The sequence below is a fragment of the Pistacia vera genome, unplaced genomic scaffold (assembly GCF_008641045.1).
Source record: "Pistacia vera cultivar Batoury unplaced genomic scaffold, PisVer_v2 Contig1184, whole genome shotgun sequence".
Taxonomy (NCBI): domain Eukaryota; kingdom Viridiplantae; phylum Streptophyta; class Magnoliopsida; order Sapindales; family Anacardiaceae; genus Pistacia; species Pistacia vera.
In genome coordinates, this window is record NW_022195231.1 from 51,683 (window position 1) to 68,590 (window position 16,908).

The following is a 16,908-nucleotide window of genomic DNA, read 5'->3' on the forward strand; positions in this document are numbered from 1 at the left end:
TACAATTCCCCAAAAATGTTTATCAAACATGAACCAATATATACTATATAAATATATATATATATAGATATATATATTTATATATATATAATTAATATATATATATCTACACTTATCTATGATACAATCGGATATCGGACATGTTGAAATCCCATTTTACAAAAATATTGAATAAGATGGAATTGGCCAGCAGGGATAAGAAGAAACTCAAACGCTCAAGTCCTGCTGGTGCCCCATTTATTTTTATGTTTTTGGAAAAAGAATAATAATTAAAAAAAAAAAACCATAGGCAAAACTTAATCAAGTGGATGAAAAACTGGAGCCTCAAGTTTTGATATACGCTGACTTGACCGGGATATATTGATTATTGAAAGAATTTTTCTGGTAAGAACAAAAATAATGTCACATGCCCATCATATAAATGTTTCCCGTAGTTTACCTATGCAATAAAGATTAGTTGGCAGTCCGATCTCACAAATTTTTTCTTATGATCCTATATGGTAGTTTCTAATTTTTTGTTGATAAATTTTAAATTTTAGAAAATTCATCAACAAAAAATTGGGAACTGTCATGTAAGAATTATAAGAGAGAATTTGTGAGATTGTAAGTGTAATATTAATATTTACAAATGTTTTCTAACTTGCTTTATATTAAAAAAAGATTGATACATTTGCTAACCATTACGGGTGTGATTGGTTTAAGAAAGGTTAGATCACTGGGAATATTAAATTATTAAAAAATTAGATTATTTTAAAAATTGTTATGAATATTTAAGAAAATATGTTTGATTAGTTAGAATAAATTAGTGGGTATATTTTATTAATATATTTGATTGAGAAGAATAAATTAGTAGGTATATTATTTAAATTACTGAATTATCCTCTAATTAAATATTATTATTATATTATTTTTAATATTGATTATTATAACCCCTGCATTTAAAAACTTAGCAAAAACAACTCCATAATAAAAGTTTAGAAAATCAATAAAGCATCCCCACAACCCAGCCACTGCTGACCGTCGGCAATCGGCAATCGGCAATCTAATGGTGCACGGAAGGCAAGAAATGACATTCGTGCTCCGTATGGCCATTTCTGGCCAGAGATCTCGCCGTTAACGACTACAGACGTAACGGCCATCAATCTGGCCGTCAACGACCAGATCTATCATGATCTGGCCGGAAATGGCCAAATCGGTGCACGACGGCCATTTTTGGCCTTCCGTGCGCCTTTCCGAAGACGGCGGCTAGCCGCGGCAGTGGTTGCCGGCCGTAGGTGGGTGGGGGGTGGTCGCTTAGGTGGGCTGCAATTTGTTTTGAATTCAAGGGTAATTTTGTCCAAAAAGTTAAATAATTGGGGTGAAATAGTAAAAACAACATTTATGTAAACAAATTTAAAAATAAGGGCATTATTGTCCTGAAATTTTATTAATAAGAGACAAAACTGTAACAAAAAAAAAGATTACCTGATAATCTTATAATATCTAAGAAAATAGAGATAATCATATTACCTCTAATATTATTAAAGATTATCAGAATCTTATATTACTTGACAATCAAATGGGATAATCAAGTAATATAAGATGACATAATCCAATAATCCCACATCAACCCCTTACCAAACGGCCCTTGTGAGTTTTTCTTCCTTCCAGTCAAAGAACATGGCAGACTCGCTACCGTCTAGTATTGCAACAAATAGGTTAAATAGTTGTTGTAACTATATCAATTCAGTTAATTGATACAGTTTAGTTTCAGTTCAATTAGTTAGTTGGTTACTTGAGTTAGTTACAACCTGAGTTAGTTAACTAGTTAGTTGAGTTAATTTATCTTAAGGTAATATAAAGCATTTGTATAATAACGATACAAAGTGAATCAATAAAGCAATTTTTCTCCAAATTTCCCTCTGTTCAACGAGACTGAAACTCTTCAACATGGTATTAGAGCTTCAATTTGCCGCAATCTAACTTGAAAATCAACTGAATCAAGCTTCCAATTTGATCTTTGCTAAGCTCGATAGAGCTTAAAATTTCTCAGTTTCTTCATTCTAGCTTGATTTGCTAAGAATTCAACGTCGATAATGACATCCTCCACTAAAGAATCAGTTGTTCCTTCAACCGATTCAAACTCTCCTCTCTATGTTCATCCTTCTGATACACTAGGTACTGTTCTTGTTTCTGAACAGCTTGTAGGAACAGAAAACTATGGATTATGAAGTAGAGCTATGACTCTTTCTCTATGTGCAAAGAATAAATTAGGTTTCGTTAATGGAACATGCACAAAATCATCAATTCATACTCAGTTAGTGCCACAATGGGAAAGATGCAATTCCTTAGTGTTGTCCTGGATCTTTAATTCAATATCAAAAGAATTTTTTAACGGAATTGTATATTCTACTGATGCTTACCAAGTTTGGCAAGATTTAAAGGAACAATTCCATAAAGTCAATGGGACTAGGATTTTTGGTATCCATGGAGAAATTGCTAATTTTATACAGGGAACAAACACTGTAGCAGTGTATTACAACCAACTGAAGTCTCTGTGGGATGAGTTAGATTCGTTAGTAAGTCTACTTGCTCCAGATAGTGTATCAGCAAAAGCATTCCTTGAACACCTGAATCAAAAGAAATTGTTACAATTTCTGATGGGATTGACTGACTCATATTCTATGGTTAGGAGTCAAATCTTGTTGATGAACCCATTGCCAAGTGTTAAACAAGCCTATTATGTAGTACATCAGGATGAAAGCCAGAGAATTCTTGCTGGCATGAATGTTAATTCAAAGGTCACAACTACACTTTATGCTCAGAACAACAGTAAGCATCAGAATCTAGGCCAAAAATATAAAGGTAAAAGACCATATATTGTGTGTGAGCTTCTTTGGCTGGTACAACTCCTCACAAAACTTTATGTTTCAAAGTCTCAACTATTGCCTATTCTCCTACATTATGATAATCAAGCTGCAAACCATATAGGTTCTAATCCCATGTTTCATGATAGGACAAAACACATTAATCTTGACTGCCATATGGTCAGAGATCAGCTCAAACTTGGTCTCAAACAAACTGCCTATATTCCTACTGCAGAGCAACCAGCTGACTTATTGACTAAAGCACTTGGAGGTCACATTCATTCTAAGTTATTACACAAGTTGGGGGTTTTTGATCTCTACCACCCTCCAACTTAAGAGGGGGTGTTAAATAGTTGTTGTAACTGTATCAGTTCAGTTACTATATCAGTTTAGTTTCAGTTCAATTAGTTAGTTGGTTACTTGAGTTAGTTACAACCTGAGTTAGTTAACTAGTTAGTTGAGTTAATTTATCTTAATGTAATATAAAGCATTTGTACAGTAACGATACAAAATGAATCAATAAAGTAATTTTTCCCCAAATTTCCCTCTGTTCACCGAGACTGAAACTCTTCAACAAAAATGTTTTGGAAACGAACCTTAATTCACCAAAAACATGGTTTTATGGATTCTTTCAACAAAAATAATGAAGCTCAAAGAAGCGGCGTGCAAACTCCAGGCTGCCAGGGCAGAGCTAGAGCAAGCACAGGGTATACATGTAGCTGAGACACAGCTAGCACAGACTAGAGTGACAGACGTTTCAAAGATGTTGAATACTGCTGCGGATATGTTGCATAAATTGGCAAGTGACAGACCCCAGGTATGCAAATTCATTTTGAGCTTCATATATTATTGTAAGATCAAGGGGATTAGCAAAAGGTTAGATGCAATGAGAGATACTTTGCAGGATGTCTTTAATCTGGTTGCGCATGACATTAGGCGTGTTTATCCGAGGGACTGGGTAGTAAGTGACACCTTCGTGGATACTTCCTAAGTTTTCGATAGAGACGTTGATAAGGAAAAGGTTATAAATTCTTTGCTGAAAACAAGCCATCTTCATTTATCTGTAACTGCTATAGTTGGGAAGGCAGGTATAGGAAAAACCACTCTAGCCAAACTGGTGTATAATGACAAAAGGATAGATGATCACTTTGATCTCAAAATGTGGATATGTGTACCTGCGGACCCTGATATAAATATCTTGATGCAACGAATTTATGGTTTTGCAGCCAATCAAAATCCTGATAACTTAATAATATTGGGGGATAAGTTGGTATCCCTCTTGCAAAAAGCATTGCTTGGAAAGAAAATTTTGCTTGTTTTAGACAACGTGTTGAATATGAATAATGACAATTTTTTAAGGTTAATGAAAGTACTGGAGGAAGCCGATGAATGTAAAATTTTGGTTACTACCCATAGTAATCTAATTGCAAACGATATAGGCGCCATTGACAGTCATGTTTTAGGAGGTCTTTCCCATAAGGATAGTATGTCGTTGTTTGTGAAATATGCATTTGGAGATCCAGCAAAAAATGAACATCAAGACCTCATTAAAATTGTGGAAAAAGCAAACAGTGAACATCAAGACCTCATTAAAATTGTGGACAAATGTGATGGCATTCCTTTAGTAGTGAAAATTTTAGGAACACTATGTCAGAACACAGATCCTGGTAATTGGTTGCTAATTGAACATAATGACTTCTGGAGGGAAATCCAAGAGAGAAATAACATCATACCCATGTTGAAATTAAGCTATACGAGTTTGCCATCTCGTTTGCAAATTTGCTTGAAGCATTGTTCCTTATTTCCAAAGGGTTTTTGTTTTAACAGTCATTATCTGATCCATTATTGGATTGCGCAAGATTTTCTTCAATTTGGTGATAATAACAAAGAGTTGGAAGATATCGGGGAGGCATATTTGAATGAATTATTTCTTACGAATTTCTTTCAAGATGTGGCAAATCATGGTTATTATTTTACTTTTAAATTGCATGATTTCATCTATGATTTTGTGCTACAAGAGGCACAAAATGATTGCCATACAGGCTCAACATTTGTCATTTCATGGTATTGAAGATGGTGATAGAGAATTTCCATATATTGCACCGTACTTGTTGGCAATCATCATGAAAAGTTCTCCGTTTCAGCTTGTTACTCAATCCTTCTTTAATAGATGGACATCGAAGTTTAAGCAGATCCGCCTATTATGCTTAAGTGGTTTACAATTTGAAGTGCTACCGGATTCTATCGGGTCATTGGAACAATTGAGATATCTTGACTTATCTTGGAATTTAATTATGGTGGAACTCTCGGAGGCAATTTTTAAACTTAAGAGTTTGCAAACCTTAATACTTCTTGGTTGTTCAAGACTTAAGAAGTTTCCTGAAAATATGTGAAAACTGATCAACCTCAGATATTTGGAAATAACCACATATGCGAGTCTACTGAGAAATGAACTTGAATATTTGCCCTCTCTCCGATATCTGCACTTGTATAACTGTTACCATCTTCGAAGTTTGTCTGGAAAGATGCAAAGTCTCACCAACCTCCTAACATTGATTTTGCAAGGTTGCGATAGTTTGGAGTCGTTGCCAGACGATATAACATATCTAGAGAGATTGGAGAAGCTTGTGATACACAGTTGTTGCAGACTTAATCTGAAGATGGACTTGCAAGAAGAAGACCGCCGCCTGAACCTTAAAGTATTCATGATTTATGAACTACAAAAAACAGTAGATTTACCCCAATTGATTCTTCAACATTCTGCCAACACTTTAGAGTACATGCGGATTGATTCATGTCCCAGTCTCACAACACTGCCACCATGGCTTACAGATCTCACATCACTTCAAAAACTTGAGATTGTAAGTTGCTCAGAATTGTCATCTCTGCCACGCGGGATGGAGAAACTCACTGCCCTTAAAGAATTGAAGATACAAAAATCTCCTACCCTGAGTGAAAGCTGCAGAAGGAATCGGTTAGACATTAAGCATGTCCAGAATATTCATCTTGACCCTGCAGTTGCTTCATCATCGAGATCAGGTAAGTGTAAAACTCTCTCTTATTTTCATTTTTATAACGTCTGGTAAATGGTTTATATAAGCTAGCTTATAATGTTATTGTTGGAATACCCTTCAAGAAAAAATTAATTTATTTCTAATTCTTGACCCTGCAGTTCCTTCACCATCCGGGGACAATGAGTGATCAGTTATGTGAAAAAATCTCTCTTATTTTCATTGTTATAAAGCCTGGTAAATTTGTTTATATATATGAGCTAGCTTATAATGTTATTGATGGAACATACCCTCCAAGAAAAAATTGATTTATTTCTATTTCCCAATAGCTTATAAGCATTACCGAATTCAAGGATATGCTGTATTCTTGGCATCCACTACAAGCTATAAATATATTTTTATAATTTTGGGATTCATGCTTTGTTGTTGTAGTGTCCAATTCCATGTGCATTGTTTCTGCTACCTTTTTAATTCAAACTGTGTAAACTATACTACATGGATCAGTGAAGTGTGATAATTTATTATGATATTTAATGTATAAATCCTTCCTATAAGTTTTCTTAATCCAATATCTCCTATTCCAATTTATATCTTTTATTTCATGATCCGTATTTGATGTTAAATGTCAACAAGATCTGATTATGCCTATTATACCAGTCAGTTTTCAGGTATCCTATAGGAAGATTTTTAAAGAAAGATATTTGGATTTTTGAAACCCGTTTGCGGAATATAATTTTACTAAGAATTTTCTTGATAACAATTTAATACTTAGCTCTGACATTTTTACTTACTGTGTAACTTGTATTTTTATTTATTTTGCAGCATTCTGGAGATTCTGTCAAAAGTCTTAAGTGCAAGACGTTTCAATTCCGATTCCTGCTTATTGTGATGTTTTTATTTTTATTTGTGTCATGGATTGTTATGTTCGGCGTATTTGTTATTTTCTGAAACTTATGGTGTGCTGAATAATTTCATGAAAGGGAAGATATACTTTTCCCTATGTTATGACTGGATTCATGTAAATAATGTTTGTACTGGATAATGCTACTGTTTGTTTGGTTATTTTTGTTCCCATTCAAAGACTATGAATAATCTCAAAATAAAAGTATCTTAAATGGTGTTTTCTTTTTTCTTTTTGATATTGTTCATTACAAAGGGAGTGGCTTGCTTGCTCCCAAAATTACCTCAACAAACGAACAACCAACTACGAAAGGGAAGGCAAAATTTGTAACTTACAGTCAGGGCAGGGCAGCTTGTGGTAAAGATAATGCATTATCATGTTGAAAGTTTTAATCTACCTGACCAAATCTCATGAAAATTGAGAAAGAGAAATGGGTAGTTTTATGTCCAGGATTTCCAAGCTTTCTGCATTTTGTTAGCAAGATATCTAGTAGCATTGATGCCACCAACAGCAAGTAGACCAGACACTGCCTGTCTTGCAGTTGAAACCATTACGGTTCGTCGCAGAACCTTCGGCACGCATTTAGCTGCCTCTTTCTCTTGAACCGATTATGACTTCATTTATAGCTCGACCTGCAAAATGTTATTTTATGTAATCATTCAAGTATCCAGGATTAAGTATAGAAGGTCTAATGAAAATTTTCGATCACATGTTCTCTTACAGAAAATTGGATGCAGAATCAGTTTTAATTTGTACACTGCCTCAGAAAATAATATTTGCTATTAATCTGTGGATACCAGCTGAAGTTCATACCATATTCATTTATTCTCTTCTTCTCTCCAAGCTTCATCCCCATTTGACTTCTAATTGCTGGTGGAAGAGAAGACACAAGGGAGCAAGTGACTGGCAAGCCACAATCCTGATTCAAGCGACAGAAACATATAAGCACTTGGCGCTTTAAAGCATAAGATGACGAGAACAACGCTGTTCAAACAACAATTTCCTTAACAAAAGAAGTTTTTAAAACTGTTTTTCTTAAATTTATCATGAAAAAATAATTTACTTTCACCAGAACAAAATATGTAGTAAACAATGGAACATTGAACTGAAAATGGAGAAATCATAATTTCAAAAAAATAAAAATAAAAACCAAGTTAGATGCATAACAGTGCCCTTATAAAGAATTGATTCTAGGTAACAAGAGTAAATAGACGTTATGCTAAATTGTACATATATATGTCATATTTGGTATGAGGCTATATTGATTCAAATTTTACAAACCTGTGATATATTTGCTTGGTCAGTTCCAGATGATGAGACTCTCAAGAAGTCTTTGGCCTCGTATTCTTGAAGAAATGGCTTATACATTGAGTGGAATAAATCAAACTGTCCTTGCACAATCTTTTTCACCTGAGGCAAATTTTATACATGAAAACCAGAAACTTTCGGGGAACAAAAGAAATGCTTGTTCACTTTTGTATAACTCTTATTATTAACATAACTGTAATATATTGATGAGTGAAACAGAGGGAAGAAGAGAGGGACTCTTTCGTAAAATTCACAACATGCGAGAGTCAACCATGAACTATGCATATCAATGCTATTGAAAGCCAGAAATCAATTTTCTCAATATTTTATATAGCTGTGATCAAGCTGTACCTTGTTTTTGTCCTCTGCAAAAAGCATACGCAAATCTCCCATATATGAAAGGCTACATATTTTGGCAAACAGATCTTCCTGCACAATCAAATACCTAATCATAACTCTAGCAACTCTAAAATGAATGAGCAGTAACATGTAAGCAAACCTGTGTGAACTTGGAGGGCAAGAGAAGAAGAGCAGCAGACAATGCAGCCCTCAAATTAACAGAGTTTGTATTTGAAATATCCAGATTATCCACAAGTATGTGTACCTGCACAAGCAACACCAAGCTCCCTGAGATTGGTAAATAATACTGATATATGAGACCACAAACTCAATTTTCAGATCTCAGGTCATGATTAAGAACCAAAATCAGTGCAAAGAAAGCAGAAGATAGCTAATGAAAAGCACAGCTCAGGAGAAGAGGAATTAAGAATAATTAGCTAAACATAAGATCTCCTATCATTGATATGATCACATGTCAAATGACATCTAAGCAACATAAGGACCATACACACTCGTCAGTCATGCACATTATAGTAACATCATACTTGGCAGCTTGTCAGCCTACAACATCTTAGCTTCAAGCAATGATTGTTTCAGGGCTTTATATTGACTAGTTGGCATGACATCTAGCAATTTATCCATGGAGATGTTATTGTAGAAAATTAAGAAAAACTAGCAGGTTATATAGAAAAAGAAAGATGTTAAATCCAGGGATGAATTTGTTAGGGACTGATCACTAAATGATTAAGGAAAAACGGGATAGCTGTAGCACAACGACTTTTGCTTTAGATTAACAGTACCTATGTCTAAAATCTTGTACAACTGTCAATTTGAAAACAAACAAAATAAACAAGATCTTCAGCCACCTTTGAAGATCTCTTGAAGGTGTGATCGCTAGGTCTGATTTCCTAGTCCCTTTGCTGAAATTATGACACTAGTTCCCAAGGAAGAAATGTTGATGCATATTACAATTAAGAAGAAATGATAAAAATTTATTAAAAAAAAAATAAAAAGGGGAAGTCAGGAAGGCAGACCGGTTTCTGTAGACGACCACTTAAATAGAATCTCTCCCAGTTCAGCATGTCCTGAACAAAGTCATGCATTCCAACAACCCCATACTTCAACATCTGCCCATAATTGTTTCATGCATTAAAACACAGGAAAATTTCAATTCATTACAGAAATAAATGCAAGAAAATGATTGGAGGTGCATTTCATGCCTAAATACAGAACTCCTTGTTCATGGACAATAAGTTGGAACCAGTTCCGCACAAGTGTGCACACACACATATAGTCCTTGTATTTAACTCATCAGATTTAAGTTTTTGAAAAGTCAGTACCTTATCATTCCAGGTAACAAACGGGTTGAAGTGTACTCCTACACCTATTTCATCTGCAATTTGTGTAATCTGGGACAAGACAACCAACCAAATTTTAGTCTAAGTATAAGAAAATGAAATTTCAACATCTGTTAGGAGTGTGCCAGAGAATTGAGAGATAGAAAGAGAAATAGGGAGAGAGAGAAACACGAGCTTTGCCCCGCCAAGCAACCTCAACCACGAAGCATAATGATCTGCATTCATTTTCAGATTCTAGGTCGTACGACGAACCTACTAAGATTTATTAGAAAACCAAATAGCATACATTCCTAACAGAAATCAATTTTAATCAACAAACACTCTATATTATACATGATCACACCTGAGAATGCCATTGCAGAGGATCCGACACTCCAAGAATATAATCTACCATGGCTGACTGCATAAACATAAACTCATATGTTAAAAAACACTAATTTTTAAAGTAAAATGAATGCGACACCAAAAAAAATCAACAGAACGCGAAAGTAAAACAAAGTGAAACCTTGTCTCTATTGTTTGGATGCAAAGTGGAACCATAAACACAGCAGAATTCTACAGAGGGAACAGCTTTCAAAAAGCTCAATAGCTCAGCTCTCTTCTCATTCTCCATTAGTTACACTACTGTTTAATCACAAACAAAAACAACTAAACCATCATAAACCCACATGGCGAATACTTGTAATCAGTCCATAACAATGCTCATTCCATGAACCAGGCAGTAGTATTAAAGAAAAGCGAAAAGGGTTGGCATTTCAGCTCATGTTTTACTCCAAAACAAAAGTTGAAAACAGAACGATGAGTTTCAAAGAGATTTTTTATCAAACAGGTAGCGTGCACCTCCAATAATTAAAAACTGTTCCCAAGAAGTGTTTTTGTTTTTTGCAATAGCAAAATTCGAAACAAACAAAGCAAACGAATCAAGCGGTGCTGCGGTTTCTCACTCTTCAGTTTCACATTGGAGTAGTAAATGAATTTGACCAAAAGAGTCAAAAGAAAGCCCTTTTTATTTCTTGTTTGCAACCGGCTTAAATGGTTGCCTGTATTATCTTTTCTGTACTTAACATTTTAGTTAAATTAATTTTATTTTTCCTTCTCAACTTAAAACCGTTTCAACTCCAAAATCTAAATGTTGAGGTTCAGTTTATACCAATTCTATATGGAATATAATCAATTCAAACATATGTAATGTTGGAAAAGTAACCCGCCCGGCTCGGCCCGACCCGTGGTGGGTTACTGATTTTGGCGGGCCGGTCCTAACCCGCCCGCCAACAAAGGCAGGTCGGGTTAGGCCTGCCATTTTTTGGGGATTGGCTGGCCTAGCCCGGCCCACCAACCCTAACCCATCGGGTTAGGCTACGGGTCGGGCTGGGTTAGCCCCCTTTTTTTATTTTTTATTTTATTTTGTTTTATTTAGTTAACTTTTCAAATGAATAATTAACAATTTATAAATGAATAAATATAATTGTTTTTAGTTAACTTTTCAAATATCAATAATTCAATTAAATTAATTTTTTTTTTGTTAACATTTCAAATATTAATTCAATTTTAATACAATAAAATTGTAATATAAGAAAAATTAGATTTATTCATTTATCAAAAATAAAATAAAATAAGAAATTACAACAATTATTACCTCATTAAAAACCTCACCAAGAAAAACCCAATGGGACAAAAACTTGGTAAAGAAAAAAGAGTGCAATAATTGATAATTGATTTACAAGTAACAATTTACAAAATAACTAATTTGGGGATGGTTGACTAGGACCTCCCTCATCCATATCATCTATATTACAAAATTAAAATGATTCTATTAAAGTTTCATCAATAACCTCGTATTGATCTTGATGGCGCGACTGTTCCAAATCTCAAAGACATGCGAGGACTTCAATCATTTTTGGAGAAAGTTTAGTCCTCCTTTCATTTAAAATTCTTCCACTTGCACTAAATGTTTGTTCGGATGAGACGGTTGAGACAGGAACAGCGAAAACATCCAAGGCAAGTCTTGATAATACTAGAAAAATACATTTTCTAACTTTCCAATATTCTAAGACATCAAAGTTAGCTCTCTGTTGTGAATTTGCTGGTAACATTTCGGGGGTTGCCAAATATTGTTGAAGCTCATTACTCTATGACTGCATGGACAACAGTATATTAGTTGTTGTTGGTGGTGGTGGTGCTTCTGAAGAGGAGGTTGTGCTTCGGATTCGGGTCCTCTTCGGCCTATTCAGTGCACTCCAAGAGTAGAAGTCTTCATTTGTTTCTTCTGATGCAACTTCCCTGGATATTTCGCCTCTTACGGGTTCCCATACCTGTTTTCATATTGGAAATATACTTCTGCAAGATATTTTTTTACCTCTCCTATTTGATTGGCATATGCTTCAGTTTGTAAATTTTCACTTAAATTGTCAAAACCATTTTCTAAACCTGCTAATTTAATTCTAGGATCAAATATAGCACCTAAACAATAAAGAAAATGAATGGGTTTCCAATATTTTAAATTTTTTTTTTTCCATTGCCTTTATTGGTTCCTTTAAAATTTCATTGTTTTTGTTTTTTATAAATAACTCTGAAATTTTAATAATTGTATGTATTACCAATGGACTAGTAGGATAATACACACCACAAAGTTGTAAAGTGGATTGGTAAAAAAATTTAAGAAAAGAATGAAATATTTTAGCTATATGCCAATCATTTTCTACCAAATAATGATGACCTCTATTATTTGCTATAAAATAACTAATTAAATTAGCATAAGGTGAACATGAATCAAGCATTAAATAAGTACTATTCCATCTAACAAGCATGTCTAATGCAAAAGTTCTAAGAGACATATTTGATTTTATACAAGCATCTTGAAATTCAGCATTTCTTTTATTACTACCAGTCATCCAACCTAAACAATCCCTAATTCTATCAATATTTTCTTTAATTGTTTTCACACCACTTTTCACAATTAAATTAATAATATGACATGCACAACATTGGTGAAAAAACTTCAAATTGTTATAAAAAGGATAATTACTTTGAAAAAAATCTATAACTGTAGTATTAGTACTTGCATTATCTAAAGTTAAACTTATCATTTTATTAACAATATCATAATCTTCTAAAACTTCAACAATTTTATTATAAATTTGTTGACCACTATGATCCACATCCATTAATCTAAATCCTAATAAAGATTTATTTAATTTACATTCGTTATCAAAATAATGACTAGTCACACAAATATAATCTTGTTTAGCTCTACCACTCCAAATATCGGCAGTTAGAGCCACACTAACATGACAACTATGTATTTTATTTTTTAATTCTAATTTCATTTTTCTAAACAATTTTATTAAATCATTTCTAGTTGCAGTTTTAGAATAACTTTTAAATCCTGGAAAAAATGAATTTTTAATAAATCTTTCAAAATATTTATCTTCAGCCATATTAATAGGTTGATCAGTTGCAGCAATATATAAAGCTAATTGTTCCCTATATACATCAGAATTATAACGCCAAGTAGTACCCATATTAGTTATTTGAGTTTGATTGGTTTCTCTATTTCCATGTTGAGCAATATGTTTATTAGCATGCCTTTTTAAAGTACTAGTACCATTACCTGAATCAACTTTATAAACATTTCCACAATACTTGCATCTTGCTTTCTTCATTTGAACTCAATTTTCTACCTCGTAAAACTTATCGAAATGCGCCCAAACGTCTGATGTGTATCTGTCGTCGCTTTCAACAGTAGTTGATGAACCCACTTCAGCTTGAGATGAAGTTGGACGAGGACGACGATTACGAGGATGACTTCTAGAACCACCGAGAGCTGTAGGTGTAGTAGCATAGGGAGGAATCGGAGGCATATTTTGAGGTGTATCAGATTTTGAACCGGAAAAGCGGGACTATTTGAATCTCCTCCTACATTTATGTTAGTAAATTCAGCGGGACTAGGACTAGGATAGTAGTTTCCTTCATCATTGAAATTGATGGGAGAGAAATATCTATCCATTGTAGTTGAAAAAAAAATTAATGTAGAAGAAATAAAAAATTAAAGAAGGAGAATTGGAATATGGAAAATTGGAATATGAATTGAAAATTGCAAAAACTAATAAAAATTAAAATAAGAGCAAATTGATAACAAAGAGATCAAGAGAATAATTGAGAGATTTCAATAGAGATTATAGAATAGAGATTAGAGAAAATGAGAGAATGAGAGAATTTGAGTTGTGAGAAAATATGAGAGTTTAGGGCCAATTTATAGAAAAAAATGGGAAAAGAAAATGATGAAAAAGACCCCTCCAACTGCTATAAAACGGCTATATTTCAAGGGTAAAAGGTGAATTTGGAAAAAAAAATTAATTTTGTGTTTTTTTTTAATTGTTTTTTGGCCAACCCTCGGGTCAACGCAGCGGGTTGGCCGTTGTTGCAACAGCCAACCCCCGGGTCAACCTGGCGGGTTGGTGGTCCTTTCTCCAAAAAGGACAAAATAGCAACCCGCGGGTCGCCGGGTTGCCAAATATCAACCCAGCCCGTCCGGGGGTTGCATGTGGATTGGGTTCAACCCGGCCTACCTTATTTGCGGTATGGGTTGAACCCTCTTTAATGTGGGCCGGGTTAGGGTTAACTCGCCTAACCCGACCCATTTGTTCCACCTCTAAACATATGTAGGACGAGTTTTAGTGTAAAACATCATTGAAATAATACATCAACGTAAAACTTGTAAACTCATAATGTGAAAGCGCAAAACTTGTAACCCTAAACCCACCAAAAAAACTGGTGTCAGAACCGATCTTATGAGGCTGAAAAATTTTAATATGCCCTCCTAATACATAAAATTTCAGTTTAGCCCTCCTTATATTTATTATCTATAAAATAAGGGGTCTTAGATATACACCGGAGGCTTAAACAAAATTGGGCGGGAGGGTTTGAGACCGGGCCTTGGAGGAGGGACTAAACCTGGGTCTGGGCCCTCCTCCACGGGCCTGGTCTGGTTTTGGGACCAAACCTTATAGGACCGGTCCTTGCGAGGACACTGTCCTAAGCCCGGTTTTTTGGGTGGGTTTTTGGGTCCAGGCCCAAATTCCCACCTCTAATTATAGCGACAGATCTGCAAGACAGAAGTGTATACAAGCAACTCGGTCTCATCGAAATGTATAATCCCAAACTAGATTAAATTTCATTCACATAGACACATAATCAAAGATTGTTGAGAAAGAAGCCAGAATAGCACCGATAACATTAGAATAAGATATCTTTATAAGTGAGCTAGTGAAAACTGCCATTACAAAACCTGGCATCTTCTTCCCCATTGGAACCCACGCAAAAAGGTCTCAATGGGTGTTAAAATAAGCTAAAAAAGCAGAAGGCAGCAATGCCGCAGAGTCACNATATTAGTTATTTGAGTTTGATTGGTTTCTCTATTTCCATGTTGAGCAATATGTTTATTAGCATGCCTTTTTAAAGTACTAGTACCATTACCTAAATCGGCTTTATAAACATTTCCACAATACTTGAATCTTATTTTCTTCACTTGAACTCCATTTTCTGCCTCGTAAAACTTATCAAAATGCGCCCAAACGTCTGATGTGTGTCTATCGTTGCTTTCGACAGCAGTTGATGAACCCGCTTCAGCTTGAGATGAAGTTGGACGAGGACGATGATTACGAGGATGACTTCTAGAACCACTGAGACCTGTAGCAGCATAGGGAGGAATTGGGGGAATATTATGAGGTGTATCAGATTCTGAGATGGGGAGAGCAAGACTATTTGAATGTACTGCATTTATGTTAGTAAATTCTGGGGGACCAGGATAATAGTTTCCTTCATCATCGGAATTGACGGGATGGAAATATCTATCCATTGTAGTTAAAAAAAAAAAATAAAAAAAAAATTTGATATAGAAGAAATACAAAAATTAAAGAAGGAGAATTGGAATTTAGAGATATGAATTGAAAATTGCAAAAACTAATAAAATTAAAATGAGAACAATTGAGCAAATTGATAAGCAAAGAGAATAATTGAGAGATTTCAATAGAATTAGAGATTAGAGAAAAATGAGAGAATTTGATATGTGAGAAAATATGGAAGTTTAGGGCCTATTTATAGAAAAAAATGGGAAACGAAAATGACGAAAAAGACCCCTCCAACTGCTATAAAACGGTTATATTTCAAGGGTAAAATGGATATTTGAAAAAAATAATTTTATTTTTATTTTTTTTGGGCAAACCCGGTGGGCGGGTTGGCGGTTGGTTGTAACAACCAACCCGACGGGTTGGCGGGTTCTTTCATTACAAACTAAATAGCAACCCGTCGGGTTGGCGAGTTGCAATATAACAACCCGGCCCGCCCGAGAGTTGCATACGGGTTGGGTTCAACCCGACCCACCTATAAGGCAATCCGGGTTGAACCCTCTTTTATCCAGGCCGGGTCAGGGTCCATTTGGTCCACCTCTAGAAGCAATTGGAAAAAAAGTCGTTCACCGCACCATCTGCCTCAATGTCATCACCAATCAGACAAAAATATGATCAATAACACTACGGACAGCGATTTTTTTACACCGAATTTTTGTACCGGCCAACATGGAACGCGTTCTCCCATTTCTTTATAATTTTTTTCTAGTGAACGGCCGTCCATCAAATTTGGACGGCCGTTCACTCGCATGGACGCACGTCCATCAAATATGGACGGGCGTCCATATGCCAGGGACGGCCGTCCATATGCCAGGGACGGCCGTCCATATGATATGGACGCCCATCCCTATTAAAATAAAATAAAAATGTTTGTAAAAGTTTAGGGACGGCCGTCCATCCATTATGGACGGCCGTCCATCCATTTTGGATGCCCGTCCACAAATATGGACGGGCGTCCATATTCGAGGGACGGCCGTCCATATAATATGGACGCCCGTCCCTATTAAAATAAAATAAAAAATTATGTAAAAGCTTAGGGACGGCCGTCCATCCACTATGGACGGCTGTCCATTAATTTTGGACGGCCGTCCTTTTATTGTGGACGGGCGACCGTAAGTCATGGACGCCCGTCCAAAAGTAATTCGTAAAAAAAATTTAATTTTATTAATTTTTAACCATGGACGGTCGTCCATTCATTATGGACGGCTATCCATTAATTGTGGACGGGCGTCCATACTT

General features: G+C 35.1%; 1 protein-coding gene and 1 pseudogene across 1 annotated transcript; one reads left to right on the forward strand and one right to left on the reverse strand.

Moving 5' to 3' along the window:
* The first annotated feature begins 3,489 nt into the window (after nucleotides 1-3,489).
* On the forward strand, nucleotides 3,490-4,917 carry LOC116110896 (putative disease resistance protein RGA4). Its single transcript, XM_031397110.1, has 3 exons — nucleotides 3,490-3,663; nucleotides 3,783-3,804; nucleotides 3,923-4,917. The coding sequence occupies exons 1-3, from the start codon at nucleotides 3,490-3,492 to the stop codon at nucleotides 4,915-4,917; spliced, it is 1,191 nt and encodes a 396-aa protein (XP_031252970.1).
* Nucleotides 4,918-7,161: 2,244 nt separating this feature from the next.
* LOC116110935 lies at nucleotides 7,162-10,526 on the reverse strand (annotated as a pseudogene).
* Nucleotides 10,527-16,908: the final 6,382 nt, after the last annotated feature.

Coding starts and splice junctions, on each gene's coding strand:
- LOC116110896 (XM_031397110.1), top strand. CDS start 3,490: ATGAAGCTCAAAGAAGCGGCGTGCAAACTCCAGGCTGCCAGGGCAGAG. Junction 3,664..3,782: donor TGGCAAGTGACAGACCCCAG/GTATGCAAATTC, acceptor GCATGACATTAG/GCGTGTTTATCCGAGGGACT. Junction 3,805..3,922: donor GTGTTTATCCGAGGGACTGG/GTAGTAAGTGAC, acceptor TAACTGCTATAG/TTGGGAAGGCAGGTATAGGA.